This window comes from Amblyraja radiata, chromosome 15 (genome assembly GCF_010909765.2).
Source record: "Amblyraja radiata isolate CabotCenter1 chromosome 15, sAmbRad1.1.pri, whole genome shotgun sequence".
NCBI lineage: Eukaryota > Metazoa > Chordata > Chondrichthyes > Rajiformes > Rajidae > Amblyraja > Amblyraja radiata.
The window spans coordinates 18,815,468-18,831,219 of NC_045970.1; the positions used below are offsets into that span (position 1 = coordinate 18,815,468).

The window sequence follows — 15,752 nt, forward strand, 5'->3', positions numbered from 1 at the left end:
AACTGGTCTGCAAGAGCAGAGATTGTGGGCAAATATAATTCTGCTGTTACTAATATTCAAGTTCAAGTTCAAATTTATTTGTCACATGCACCATGAGGTGCAGTGAAATGTAATTTACCCAGCAGCGTTAGAATTAAAAAAGGACACAATACACATCATAATTCAACACAGACATCCACCACAGCATTCCTCACAGATGCCAGGTTTTGAACTGCTAGATTCTTTTGGAATCTATCCCTTTTAGCATGGTGGTAGCACCACAAGTATATTATAGAGCCCTCATTATGCTGAAAGGACCACCTCCACAAATGTATTCAATCAATTACCTCTCCGTAATTTAATCTCAAAGGTCACCCTTACCAATAAATCATGGACAGGTATATTTGTGATATACACGGTGATGAAGATGAGGTCAAGCATGCCTTTTCTTTATGTTGATTTTCTCGCATTCTGTCGTAGTTCAGAAGAAAAAGGGGCAGTGCTTCCTCCATTTGGAGAATCTAGAAATGGAGAGCAGAGTGCCGGGACAATGCAGTTTCTTGGACTTGGGGGTACAGGATCAACAATGATCCTAATGAGTTGTAGAAGAAGTTTAAGGGTTCCAAGTACCAACTCTAATGTTCCTATAGCTAGATTTAATTTAAATAATTTAATTTAAATAATTACATTTAACTGACCCAGCTACCAGAGTAAATTTGAACCTAAATCTACATTATTAGTCTAGGATTCTGAATTATTAGTACCTTGAACACTTTAATTAAAAGTATTAGATCTATCATCGGTATTTGTAAAAACTGAAGATTTTTGCTTAATTTAGAGCAGGACAACCAAACTGAAAACATAAAACAAAATATCCATTTTACATTATACCTATTTTATCGGAAATTAATTTTATTTCTAATTATTTTGTAATTTTTCTCTGGAAACTAATTTTAGTCTAGTTTTAGACCATAATGTTCAATTTTACTTTACAGTCTTTCCTACAGAACGGGACAAGATACTGCAAACTGTGACACCTGTCGAAACAGCGCATGCATTATTTATAGGTAAGCTACCGAACAAGGCAAAATAACAATTTCTGATTTCAAGATAATTACGTATCTACAACTAAACTATATCTCCCTTAATTCTGTGCAAGCGTTTGAGCATATGCACATCACAATATGCAGATTCAGTTAAAAGTGCTTTATGATTCCTGCATGTAGAAAATATAATGTGTGACATTCTTCTTCTAGACCACTAAATAACAGCTTGCTTCCACTCCAATTTCACGGGATCTGATGAGGCTAAAGTAGGACCACAGAATCTGCCACAGGTGGGGCAAGAGGCACTTGATGTGGCAGGTTGCAGGTTGGGAGACGGTGCGCTCCTTCTGCCACTAAAGTGTGTTCCTGAATAAGATTTACAATGCTCAATGCCATTCCAATGTGCTCAATACCATTTTAACAGCTATTTGTGGTCCATGTCATTTTAAAAGCTACTTACTTGTCTGCTTTGAGCAGTGACGGGCCAAGGATTCCTATGTCACTGGGGATGTAACACTTCTTGAAACAAGAGATTAAGAACATCCTTGACCTTTTTTCTTGTTCATCTGGTAACCTCTTGCTGCATCGGCACAGAATATACTGTTCTGCCATCAGACACATGTAGAACGTGGCCTACAAATTTAATCTAGTGGTGTTCATCTGGAGATGATTTCAGGTTTCAAAATAAACATAAAAATACATGATCTGGACATTATCAGGTTGCTGGTGTTAAGAGCTAGCTGTGCATCACATGGCTACCATGTTTATTATATTATAACTGACCAAATTCATGCGCAAATAATTTTTTACCTGTATTTATTTATTCACAAGATGCTGGCTAAAATAACATTTATTGCCCATCCTTAAATCCCTCAGATCTAGGCCTGTAAAGAGTTAATCACATGGCAGTGAGCCTGGGGTCACATACTGGACAGATTGGGAATGGGTGAAAAGAGCATAGATGAACTAGATGGGGTTTTTTAAACAACCCATTAGTTTTTTGCTAAAACTACCATTTTAAGCCAGAATAATTGAAGAAACATAATTTAAATTCCCCTGTTACCCGAACAGAATTTGAATTTAAATCCACAGGCCAAAAGTCCTGTAACCAATCCAATAACATATCTATTGTGCATCTTCTGTACATCCGTGAGACCAAGCGCAGGCTCGGCGTTCGCTGAACACCTCCGCTCAGTTCGCATTAACCTACCTGATCTCCCAGATGCTCAGTACTTTAACTCCTCCTCCCAGTCCCAATCTGACCTTTCTGTTATGGGCCTCCTCCATTGTCATTCCTCATTTTCAGTGAGGCCCAGTGCAAATGGGAGGAACAGCACCTCATGTTTCGCTTGGGTAGCTTACACACCAGCGGTATGAACATTGACTTCTTTAATTTCAAATAGCCCTTGTTTTCCCTCTCTCTCCATTCTCTCCCTCTTCCCAGTTCTCCCACCAGTCTTATTGTCTCCAACCACATTCTATCTCTGTAATTTGATGCTTCATGAACGCTGGCAATCTCATTTCATTCCACTCGTGCTTGTGTAATTGTCTTATCTATCTATATCTTCTATATATATTACTAAAACTCTCATCTTGTCTGTGTGTGTGTTTGTTTGCGCTTGTGCTTTTCATGGCCTGAACTACGCCAAAATGGTACATGATAGCGCTACAATTTTTGGACCACCTTACTCGCCATTGACCTGTGGCGCGGTGTATAGTTTCGTTCAGATTGATGTTATATTTTACAAGTTATTCACATTTTTAACTTTACAAAATCCCAATTTGAGAAAAATGTCTTCCTTCTGCACTGGCAGTTACAGCTATGATGTCACAATGGGATTGTAGCCCTGTCTGCTACAATGTTGCAATTCCAGGACACTGAGTCCTGCTAGCCCTAGCAAGAGTAATTGCATTTTTTTTAAAGTTTAAAATGAGGGAGGGTGAATAAGGGGAAATGAGCAGCCACTGCGCAGTTGGGGGGGGGGGGGGGGTATGGGTGAGCAGTGGAATATTGCGTTGGTGGAACGGGTTGCATTGGGGGAACGGGTGAGTGGTCGAATATTGCATTGGGGAATGGGTTGTGTTGGGGTACCAGGCCTCCTGTGTGACAGGGACCCAACGGGTTCCACTTGGTCTAGTATAAATTACTAAAATTCTCATCTTGTTTGTTTCTATGTGTGTGCGCGTGTTTGTGATCTCTGATTCGGTGATGTCCTCAAATTACGCCAAAACGGTGCACGATAGCACTACAATTTTTGGACCACCTTACTCACAAGTGTCATGTGGTGGTTTGTATCACCACATTCTGATTTCATTCTGATTGATGTTATATTTTACAAGTTATTCACAATTAAAATTAAAAAAATTAAACAGCGCCCCCACTTGCCCGTAGCAGTGTATGATGTCACAATGGGATCTCATTTACATAAACTGCCCATTCATTTACAAAATAAAATTGAGATTTTCATTGTGGGGGGTGGGGGTGGGATTGGGGGGGGGGGGGGGGGGGGAATGAATGCCGACGCCGCTCCCCCCAAAAAAAAACATTGCGGTTTTCATTGTGGGGGTGTGAAATATGGTAATAGGGGAAAGTTGGGGGCTACGGGTGAGTGGTGGAATATTGTGTTAGAAGAACGGGTTGCGTTGGTGGAACAGGTGAATGGTGGAACAGGTGAAAGGTGGAATATTGCATTAGGGAAAACGGGGCCCAACGAGTCCCACGGTCTAGTTTGTAAATAAAGCCTGAGGTTATTCATTGTTGGAAACTGGCAACATTGTATTTACTGTCATTCAGATCAGATTGGAGAGCAATATCGATGTGATGCAAGAATAACTGTTCATTCTTTGGCAAGCCATACCATGTCTGGCACATTTAAGAATGCACAATTTGACAGCTAAGTATAAAGATGAACAAGGTACACAAAAAAGCTGGAGAAACTCAGCGGGTGCAGCAGCATCTATGGAGCGAAGGGAAAAGGCAACGTTTCGGGCCGAAACCCTTCTTCAGATGAACACTTTTTTTTACCTCAAAAGTGCTCAATATCTAATCAAGTACTTTTTGAAATTTAGTCAGTTGTAACATAAGAAATGTGCCAACCTTGTCATGTGCAGCTATTTCTCAGAAACAACAATGTGATAATATCCAGATCATCTATTTTTATGATGTTTATTGAGATCAAAATTAGCCCGTGTATGGGAATAACTTCCTGCCCTTGGAAATAGCTTTGTAGAATATTTTATCTCAACTGTGGAGAGCAAAGATGGCCTTGGTTTTATTTGCCATCTGAGAAAAGATGTTGTTGACAATGCTGATACCTTCTCTATTGAACTTGAGCACTCATTTTTATATTTACATTTCTTGAGCCCACAATATTGTTACCTGGAGGTCAGAATAAAACAAACTCAATCATAGAGATTTAGTCTACTTATCAACAAATAACTTTCTTCTCTGAATAGCTCATAACACCTTGTGGAAAAGAAAATGATTTGTAACTAAATGTTAGTTTCAATGTATTGTTTCACAATCAATTAAAATTTCCAAACAACCCTTCCCAAGAGAAAACGTATGGAGCATCATATTATATATCACCGTGTCCATTATGTTGCTCAAAAGTCAATTTGTTGCAGGCTACTTAATAGAGACAGATTTGTCAACAATATTATTGTGAAATCATGCAACAATCAGGAAACTGAACCAAATAGAATCCTATTATTCAACAATTAATATTATTTAAGTGATTAGTTAGCATTACTCAAAAATTACTCATTTCTTACCATCTTAAACTCATTAAATCTTTGCAGTGTTCTGCCTGTCTTCTACCTTGCCATTGAAAGAGACAGCAAGATTTCAGCAACTGATTGGTTGTAGCCATGCAATATGCTAGTCAAAGTAAAGACCATCTACATATAACCATTCCAAAGACACCTTACTGCTAGATATAGAAACCCAAAGCCACTTTTTCAAAGAAAATCAAGGAAATGCCCGGTATCCTTCAATTAATCTCATAGTTTGTCAATACTCGTGGGAGCTAACGGTGCCCATTGGTAATATCATTTCCTACATTAAAACATGGAAATAGGTGGAAAAATTAAGTTGTTCATTCATGCTCTTACTGAATAACACAACAGGTTTAATGGGACCAGAAGGGCAGATGTGAGTGATGATGGTAAAAAATGTGGTTAGACATGGGATGAGGGTGAAACAGGGAAAAACTAGTATGTGAAAATTTTAGACAGCACAGGAAGGGCTCAAAGGACATTTAGCTTGATGGACTAAGATACAGTGATCATATAGCTGTCAGAAATAGCTGTTCAAATAACTACAATCCAAATCCCAGTTCCCAAGGTTAATCATGCGTTATCTATACTATACTACGCTATTACTACTGTATTTGCATATAACAGCAATTATGTTCTTGTATGTAATCAAATTTCATAAATTCAGAAACCTATTTCTCATAAAACCTCCACAGATATTTTCTAGAACTTCAGACCGAAATTACAGCCAACACATAAAATAGCTGTATCACCTATTGCCTGTATATGATAACAATTCTATTGGTTATTGTAGACACCATTGAATCATGTATCAAAAGCAAATCTGATCTCATGTTTTCCTTGGTCATCCATTTCAAATCAATCGGTGAAATATACATAATAATTCCATATATCAAAGGTGATAGTCATTCTGCCCATTAAGACCACTTCAGTTTTCAAAACAATCTCACCCCCTTAAGGGCCTGTCCCACTTGGGCATCATTTGCGCGTCACTCAAGTGGCGCGCGAAGATTTTGTGAATCCCAAAATCCTGGGGCGACGCGCGTCACTGCCTACGCCACCATGCGCCATGTGCGCATCACGTGCTCGCGTCGTGATGCGTAAATGATGTTGCGTAAATGACGCCCAAGTGGGCCAGGCCCTTTACTTATTATCTTTGCAACCTAATCTCTCAGACATGCACTTTAACACCAATCCCTCCCCAATTCACCTACAGTTCACTTACATTAGTGATAATTCCCCCAATAACCAGTTCATCTTTGGTATTTTGGAGGAAAATGGAACACCCAGAGTAAACACTCTGAGTAAACACCCAGAGTAAACACTCTGAGTAAACACCCAGAGTAAACCTAGAGCAAAGGAAGAACACGCAAACGCCTCATAGACACCACCAGAAATTAGATTTGAACTTGGTTGATGAAGCTGTGGAAATGCTGCACTACCTGCATAGCAACTTTGCTCACCTAAAGAAATAATATTTACAACAATGTTTACTTTAATCAATTCAATTTAATAGATGTTTAAAAAACTGCCATGAAATAATGCACGGGAGCATAAAAATAAATTTTCACAGATCTTCTTGGTGTAGCTTAGGTACATGCATTCATTCATTGTGTGTTGTGGTCAAAAAGGATTGAAATTCATATTACAGTGCATTCGTCAATTTCTCCATTTGGACAATGAGGATCCATTTATATACCAGCACAGTGAAATAAATTGAATTTTCCCTAATCTCTGCACACATGCCAAGGATAAGGATTTAAATCACGCTTTCAAATAATTCATGACTCGCATAAACTAATCCTCATGTTCCTTATTACAATTTCTATTACTTACATTAATGCTCTTGTATAAACAAAATACTATGATGTCTTCTGGAATCATATTTATTATGTGTTATATTCTAACAAGGTATTTGCTTGTACTTCTATTATGCAATACAACTGGCCTGAATTAGATTACTACATTCATTTCTGGCATTGGATGGTACTGATGTTACTGGAATGGCATCAAATATGATGAGCTTCTGATCTGAGGATTATTTTCCTCCTGGGGACAGTTACAGTAATGAGGAAAAGCCCAAAAATTGTTCCAAATTATGAAAAGTTTCATAAGTATGGAGAAACTGTTTTTTCCAATGGCAGAAAAATCAATGACCGGAAAACACATTTAAGTGTTAAAAACATCGGGAGTAGAAATATTGAGAAAATAATTATTTGATTGCAAATCCATTGTTGAAATAATGTTGCAAGTAAATTCAATAGTAGCAGTGAAAAGGAAAATGGATGTATCATTGAAAACAGAAAAGCCATGATGATAATGAAAGAGTCAAGGAAAGCAGCAGCGTTATGGATTGAATGGTCTTTTGCTGGTCTGTAGAAAAGTCACATTGTCATGTAGATTATCCCATATTATTAAAAGTAGGGCATTTTGAACGTCTTCAACGAACTGATTTAGCTTAGTAAGCGCACAGTGGTGCAGCGGTAGAGTTGCTGCCTTACAGCACCAGAGACTCGGGTTCGATCCTGACTACAGGTGCTGTCAGTAAGGAATTTGTACGTTCTCCCCGTGACATAGACATAGACATAGTGGGTTTTCTCCGGGTGCTCCAGTTTCCTCCCACACTCCAAAGACGTACAGATTGATTGAAGGTTAATTGGCTTGGTAAAAAAATGTGTCCCTAATGTGCGTAGGATAGTGTGCAGGGCTCGCTGGTCGGGTCGGACTCTGTGAGGCCGAAGGGCCTGTTTCCACGCTGTATCTCCAAAAAAAAACTAGAATTTAAAGACTAGAATATAAAAGCAGGGATGTAATTCTGATGCTGTATAAGACGCTGGTCTGACCACATTTGGAGTATTGTGAGCAGTTTTGGACCCCATATCTAAGGAGGGATGTGCAGGCGTTGAAGAAGTTCCAGAGGTGGTTTATGAGAATGATCTCAGGTGTTGATTGTGTTAACGTATGATGAGCATTTGTTGGCTCTGGGCCTTTACTCACTGTAGTTTAGAAGGATGAAGGAGGGGATGACATTTGAACTTACCTAATAGTGAAAGGCCTGAATGAGGTAGATATTGAGAGGATGTTTCCACTAGTGGGGGAGTCTAGGACCAGAGGGCACAGTCTCTGAATATAAGGACGTACCTTTAGAAAGGAGATGAGGAGGAATTTCTTTAGCCAAAGGGTTAGTGTATCTGTGGAATTCATTGCCACAGAAAACTGTGGAGAACGTCATTGGGTATTTTTACAGCAGATTGACAGGTTCTTAATTAACAAGGGTGTCAAAGGTTACAGGGAGAAGGAAGGAGAATTGGGTTGAATGGCAAAGATAGATCAACCAAGATTGAATTTTGGAGACGTTTCGATGGCCTAATTCTGCTCCTATGACTTAGGAACTTATGTTTACACTGGCTTCACAGATAATGTGCAGTCTGTAGAAACAGGGGCTTTGAATTTCCAAATGGTGTTCGCTAAACAACCATACAAAATTTTCCCTTGTGGGCTCATGAGTTTGAGCACGTTGTGTTAGCAGGGATGTAGGATAAACTAAGGATTAGAAAACACTGTAGTGAAAAAGGGGTCATTTTCCTATTTGCATGATGAAGTAATGGGGTGTCTCAATTATTTCTAACTTAGGTCATGGGACAAAGTGAATCATGCCCAGCTTTTGCTGATACAAAATTGGATGTGAAAATAAATTGTGAGTACAGAGAATCTGTAGGGGATAAAGGCAGTCTAAATGTGTGGATTAAAAATGTGAAGCACATTCAAGGAAATGTGAGGTATAGTACATTGGTAGGAAAAATTGAAAAGCATAGTAAAAGCAGATATTTAAATGTTAGTTTCAACAGCAACAGTGTGTCTTCGTACAGGTTTACAGGGATTTGCCAAGACTACACCTTTGGTCATCATAAGGAATAAAGTGGAAGTGATTTTGGAACAACGAGATGTAATGAAACATTTAGTATTCTGAAGGGAATGAAAAGGAAATATGTTGAGTAGATTCACTTGGCGTGGACGTCGAGAACTAGAGAGCATGATAAAGGCATCAGCTACTTCTGTGATGAGGAAGAATTTCTTCTCTCCGAAGTGAGTCTTTGGAATTATCTACTCTCTAATGCTGCAGATGCTGAATCATTCATGACATTCACTGATGAAATTGTTACATTCCTGGATTGCAGGGCGATCAAAGCTAAAGGGAATTATGCAGAAAAGTGGAGGTGAGAGGAATGGTCCACTCAGCCATGAACTTACTGTATGGGTTAAACATGTCAATCTTCCTATGCCCTACTCCTTTCCTAGTTTTAAAAAAAATAATGTGTTTAATTTCACTATACCTCGATTGTGTTAGGACATATGTTAAAGCCTCAGATCACTGAGTAACTTGAATAAAATGACAAGAATTCCCAACCGTTCATATGACAATAATACTGATGGACTATACGTTCACAATAATCATATCAATCTTACAAAAACACTGTAAAAATATCCTAATTTAAATTGAAAAGGGAACCTAATTTCTAATGTTAGAAATTTAACTTTGTTTTAAATCTTCATTGCACTAATCTAATGTTATGTGAATGAGAATGTTATATTCATTATAGACACATTCTTTACGTCTTATCATGAACAATAAATTACATTAATTAATAATTTACTGTTAATTGATTAAAATTACATTTATTATTTCTTAGTGTTGAACTGGATTTCAAGCAACAAGAAGACAAGTTTCAACCCATTATGAGAAAACTCCATTCTACCGAAGAAACTCAGGTTTCAACCCTGCCTTACACACAAGAATTTTGTTCATCTGCCTATCAAAAGCAAAAGCCTAACAAGACTGAATCAAAAAAGCATGGGAAATGGAAACTATGGTTTCTTTAACAAAACCTATTAAGATTTCTAAATGTTAATTTAGTTCATTTGAAGTGATCACTTTTTTTGAGTGGTTTGAAAATTGAGCTGAATATTGAATTACCAGAAGTTTAAAATCAGCATCAGTCAATTCAAGGCAGCATTCAGCCCAATCATGCAATGTTGAGAATTTTACTACAATGCATGATAACAAAACTACGTTTTAAATTTTTTTATTTACAGTTGAGTTAGAGTTACAAATATGAAGTATCAATTCCAATGTATACATTCAATAATTATTTGTATTAACCAATTAAGTGTTATGGTTTGACCTGTTAACGCCATTTCATGTTCTGCCAGTCAGCAAGATATTCTAATGCCTTCTTCTATTAAATAACACTGCAGAAAATTACAGAAAGCTGTACTTTTACAGGAATTTCATACTTTAAGTTAAAGGCATGAAATTAACACGTTCAAGCTGACGGCAGATTCGGGAGGAAGAGCACAATCTTCAAATAGGTATGCCAGGATAAATATTAACAATGCTTCTCAGAAAGCTTTACATGCCAAAAGATAGCCCAGTAAATCTGCTTCTAAAATAGAATCATACCTAACATTAATACTGTGTAATGTTTTACCAAATCATTTTTATGTACTCTTCATGTAAAAAATATGAATTGTACTCTTATGCATAAGCAATGATGCATCTTTAAGCATTTCCATTTGACAGCTCTGGCACAGAGTATATTTTTCTTCATTAAGAATATTTTTATGTAATAGCATTCAAAAACTAAACCAAATGGAAATATCAACCACAAGTAAATGCATTATTTTTAACAGGGCAAGGGAAGAAGTAATAGCAACCACAGTAAAGGCTTTTAAAAAAGAACTGTGTTAGGCAATGTACAAGGTAGAAAACAAGCTGTATAAGAATTCTGTGGAATATAATGATTGTCCCGCATATGATATGGATTTTGTTCCTCTACATTATAATACTAAACACCACAAGGAGACTAGAATATATGAAGTGGCTTTTGTCATATGTAAACATTAGTTTTCACATAAGTACTTTGCACTACAAAAATATTTCATTTTCTTGTACAAGTTGAAAGAATCACTTGGTTAAACATTAACTCAAGTGTATATTTGTAATGCAGCATAAATGAATATGAAATAGTTTAACTGTAAACACGAAAAATTACTTTCATATTTAGTGCAATCTTATTGGAAAATTATTTTAACATTTAATCTTTGTAAATTATAATAAATGCAATTAATTTTACATCAACATTGCTTCGATCTGTAAATCCAGTTTAAGAAAATCTTGAAAGTAATATTTTAGGGAGCAAATATTTTTAGTATTAGAAAAATCAGTTTAATATTCTTTTAAAAATGCTGTGTCACATGATAATTTTGAAACTCAAATTCAAATGCTGAAGTAAATCAAATAGTTGATTTGTACATTCATGGATAAGATCTATATGCTAGTGAACCTCAAATGCAATGCTTGATTATCCATTCTCCTGTTTTTGTTTAATCTGACTAACTTTTAAAATAATGCAATATTTGCACACTTTTAATTACTCTATTAAAAAATCAGATCAGAAATTCAGAAAATCAGAGTTGAAGGCTACTGCTCCAAAATGGAAGATAGGGAGATCTTATATACTATTTACAACAAAATCTAACATTAATAATTTAATTCATTAGACTTCCCCAAGTACCAAATGCCCACTTGCTTTCCTCCATTAAGAAGGGCAGTTGAAACATGACCCATCTTGATCCTCTTGCACAGTATGCCAAAAAATTGAAACATAGGTTGAATTTTCCTCTATATGATTGAACATCTTATTCTCCTCAGTTCAAAATTTCAAATCTTAATGTCTTGATTTTACATCTTATTGATTCTTCACTGTCATGCTTCTTTTTTTTGTGGGGGTCTTTCTGTTTTAGGGAATAGGTAGATGTCCAGTAAAGGAGACTAGATGAAGGAAAGATACTGAACTATTTTTTTTTTAAACGATAAAAGGCTGCAAGGTGTAAAGTAACAATCTGTGGAATATATATTATGTCTATGAAACATAGCGTTATACCATAGTGGAAATTAGATTATAGGATATATATTTTTGATTCAACTGTTAATGATGATTGGTGAAAATTTTGAATTTGAAAACATTATTATTTTTTTTTAATTGCTACAAGTGTCAACAGAGCTCCACAATGAGCACTGTTGCCTGAAGAAGGGTCTCGATCCGAAAGGTCACCCATTCCTTCTCTTCAGAGGTGCTGCCTGTCCCGCTTAGTTACTCCAGCTTTTCATGTCTATCTTCCATATAGCTAGAGTGCCCAGTTGTGGAGATTGTGCAAATCTACCAAATGCAATGCTGTTGAGGCCAATTAAGTGAAATTGCAGGGAGTGCCCCCAAAAAGCATGCATTGGCAATCTCTGAAAACAAACCCCAAAACCAATATTTTGGAGCTCAATGCTCTTGGCCTTCCAACATCAAATTAGTTTCAGCAGCAATATTTAAAGGGGTCATTCACAATTTACAAGTTAGTTGCTGCTTTATTTCATTTGGTTGTTCCAAGGTTCTGTAAATGTCAAGCTTTTCCGATCAGCTTTTTTTGCAAATGAATGGCTTTCCCTTTGGAATACAGCATGACTCCAGATCAAGTCAATCAAACTTCTAAAAGATAAATAAGCTGGATAAAAGAATTTGCAGAATGCCATTTCAGTCTACGGCGTTCTGAGAGCAATTCTCCTATTTGACCCTCACAAAGGACCAATGCAAGAGACACCTGCACTTCAATAAGTGTGCTTGGAACAAAGTATGCCTCTTAATGTAACTATGGTACATGACAAGGACAACATAACATCTGCCTGATCAGATGATTTAGCATTGAACCTTTATATATATCTCATTCCTTCAATGTTGGAACTGAAGATAATTTCTATATTTCAGTTTTCTGTCAATTATGGTACTGACACTGTCTATTCAAAAAGTGCTAATTCTTGCCAGAGCACAACAGGCAGTGAAAATATGCAGCTTCTACTGGGATTACTAGGAACTCCCCCTGAGACAGAGTGCTATTGAGTACATGCACATCATTTGCAAATGCTTCCGATCAGCTCCACCCAAGTGTGAAAAAGATGCTCCTTCAACAGGTGGCTCATGTGCGACTATGGACAGTTATGCCTCATACTCTGGAAGCAGATTCCATTCAGCCAATGGATCAGCTGCACTTGATCCTCCATGAATAAATCAAGGCAGTGTGCATTGAGAACATAGTTGATGAATTTGGTTTACTGTCCATGTACAAACTTGGAGGAAATGCAAATTTAGATAAAGGTAAATCACTGATATCCCCAAATACCTCTTCCTTTCTCTGGATGTTTGAGAAGGACTCACGAATAATTATCAAAATTTGCAATCATCTGTGACACTCTGTAAATGCCTATCCATCACAAGAGGATCGCCCTAGATGCCAATTTATAGTTTTGACAAGCAGTTGAGGTGGAAGAGGAGGAATTTAAAATTCTGGATAGTCTAGAAAAACACTTTCCGGCTAAGCCATCCATGAAGAAATCATTAAAAAACAAGTAATTACGACCATCCACCAGCTATCCCAAACCTTACCTTTTCTCCACAACTGAACATCAGTCAAATGCAGAAAATACCAAACAATAAACCCTACAAAGAAAACTCTAATGAGGTCCTATATTAACCCATCAAAACCCAGTTTAAGCATCAGTGAATAAATTGCTGCAGGTGTAATTTGGCAGCATTGGCCATGATTTTTTTCATCACTCCGTTTTGGGACATATTTGCCCACATTAGATTCATCCTGCTTTGTCATGGGCAATTTTCTATTTTGTCAGCTAAACATTAAATGTGCAACTAGATCTGGAACAAATGATCTCAAAATCCTTGCTGTATTTGTTTAGATGCCACGAAGAGTAAATCAAATTGATTTCTGTAATAAAATAAAGAATGTTGTGAAATATTCATTGGCTAAGGCAGCATTAGGTGGAGAGAGAAGAACAAGAGATAACATTGAAGATTGATTGCCTTTCACTCCACAGATGCTGCCATTTTCTATTTTCATTTCTAATTTACCGCATTTGCATTTTTTAGCTTTTGGTTTCTGGCAGGTGGCAGAAAGAGGCCAAGATACAGTGCCCTCCATAACGTTTGGGACAAAGACCCATCATTCATTTATTTGCCTCTATATTCCACAATTTGAGATTTGTAATATGAAAAAATCACATGTGGTTAAAGTGCACATTGTCAGATTTTATTAAAGGATATCTTTATACATTTTGGTTTCACCACGTTGAAATTACAGCTGTGTTATACATAGTCCCCCCATTTCAAGGCACCATAATGCTTGGGGCACATGGCTTCACAGGCATTTGTAATTGCTCTTAATTGCCTCCTTAATGCAGGTATAAGAGAGCTCTCAGCACCTAGTCTTTCCTCCAGTCTTTCCATCACCTTTGGAAACTCTTATTGCTGTTTATCAACATGAGGACCAAAGTTGTGCCAATGAAAGTTAAAGAAGCCATTATGAGACTGAGAAACAAGAATAAAACAGTTAGAAACATCAGCCAAACCTTAGGCTTACCATAAATCAACTGTTTGGAACATCATTAAGCGAGCACTGGTGAGCTTACAAATCGCAAATGGACTGACAGGCCAAGGAAGACCACAGTTGATGACAGAAGAATTCTCTCTATAATAAAGAACAATCCACAAACACCTGTACGACAGATCAGAAACACTCTTCAGGAATCAGGTGTGGATTTGTCAATGACCACTGCCTGCAGAAGAGTACATGAAGAGAAATACAGAGGCGACACTGCAAGGTGCAAACTACTGGTTAGCCGCAAAAATAGAATGGCCGGGTTACAGTTTGTCAAGATGTACTTAAAAGAGCAACCACAGTCCTGGAAAAAAGTCTTGCGGAATGATGAGACGAAGATTAACATATCAGAGTGATGGCAAGAGCAAAGTATGGAGGAGAGAAGGAACTGCCCAAGATCCAAAACATACCACCTCATCTGTGAAACATGGTGGTGGGGATGTTATGGCCTGGGCATGTATGGCTGCTGAAGGTACTGGCTCACTAATCTTAATTGATGATACAACAGCTGATGGCAGTAGCATAATGAATTGTGAAATGTAAAGACCCATCCTATCTGCTCGTTCAAACAAATGCCTCAAAACTCATTGGCCGGCGGTTCATTCTACAGCAAGACAATGATCCCAAACACACTGCTAAAGCAACAAGGGAGTTTTTCAAAGCTTAAAAAATGGTAAATTCTTGAGTGGCCAAGTCAATCACCCAATCTGAACCCAATTGAGCATGCCTTTTATATGCTGAAGAGAAAAACTGAAGGGGACTAGCCCCCAAAACAAGCATAAACTAAAGATGGCTGCAATACAGGCCTGGCAGAGCATCACCAGAGAAGACACCCAGCAACTGGTGATGTACATAAATCGCAGACTTCAAACAGTCATTACATGCAAAGGATATGCAACAAAATACTAAACATGACTACTTTCATTTACCAGACATTGCTGTGTCCCAAACATTATAGTGCCCAGAAAAGGGGGGGACTTAAACACTGCTGTAATTTCTACACGGTGAAACCAAAATGTATAAAAATTGCCTTTCTTAAAATCTGACAATGTACATTTAACCACTTGTGATTTTTTTCTATTACAAATCCCAAATTGTGGAGTACAGAGGCAAATAAATAAATAAATGATGGGTCTTTGTCCCAAACATTATGGAGGGCACTGTAACTAATGGGCACTGTGGTTTAAAATAGCTGTAAGTAATTCACTTCAGCACACGTCATTAATAAAGTGGATGTCCTTTACCCATTGGGCAAATGTCAGTTTCTGAAGGGCAACCCCATTAGTCTCATTCCACCTTTCTTAACTTCACTGTATTCATGCAATTCACACACCTGCCCATAAACTCCCTTTGACTTTTTTTGCCATGTCTATATGGTGTAATTATTGCAGCCAATTAAGGTGCGAACAAGTCTTTGTCCGGGTAACCGGAGCACCTGGACAAAATTCACACAAT

The 15,752-nt window shown here is 37.4% G+C and overlaps 2 protein-coding genes across 2 annotated transcripts in view; one reads left to right on the top strand and one right to left on the bottom strand.

The window, feature by feature from the left end:
- insyn2a (inhibitory synaptic factor 2A) overlaps positions 1 to 10,533 on the top strand; it is a 34,579-nt gene extending 24,046 nt beyond the window's left edge. Inside the window, exons 3-4 of the mRNA XM_033033699.1 lie at positions 975 to 1,046; positions 9,494 to 10,533. Of these exons, the coding sequence (XP_032889590.1) occupies positions 975 to 1,046; positions 9,494 to 9,683 (262 nt within the window). The 3' untranslated portion in view covers positions 9,684 to 10,533. The remainder of the gene's footprint in view (positions 1 to 974; positions 1,047 to 9,493) is intronic.
- The window catches only part of LOC116981051 (dedicator of cytokinesis protein 1), a 413,994-nt gene that overhangs the window by 249,641 nt on the left and 148,601 nt on the right, over positions 1 to 15,752 (bottom strand). The window lies entirely within an intron of this gene.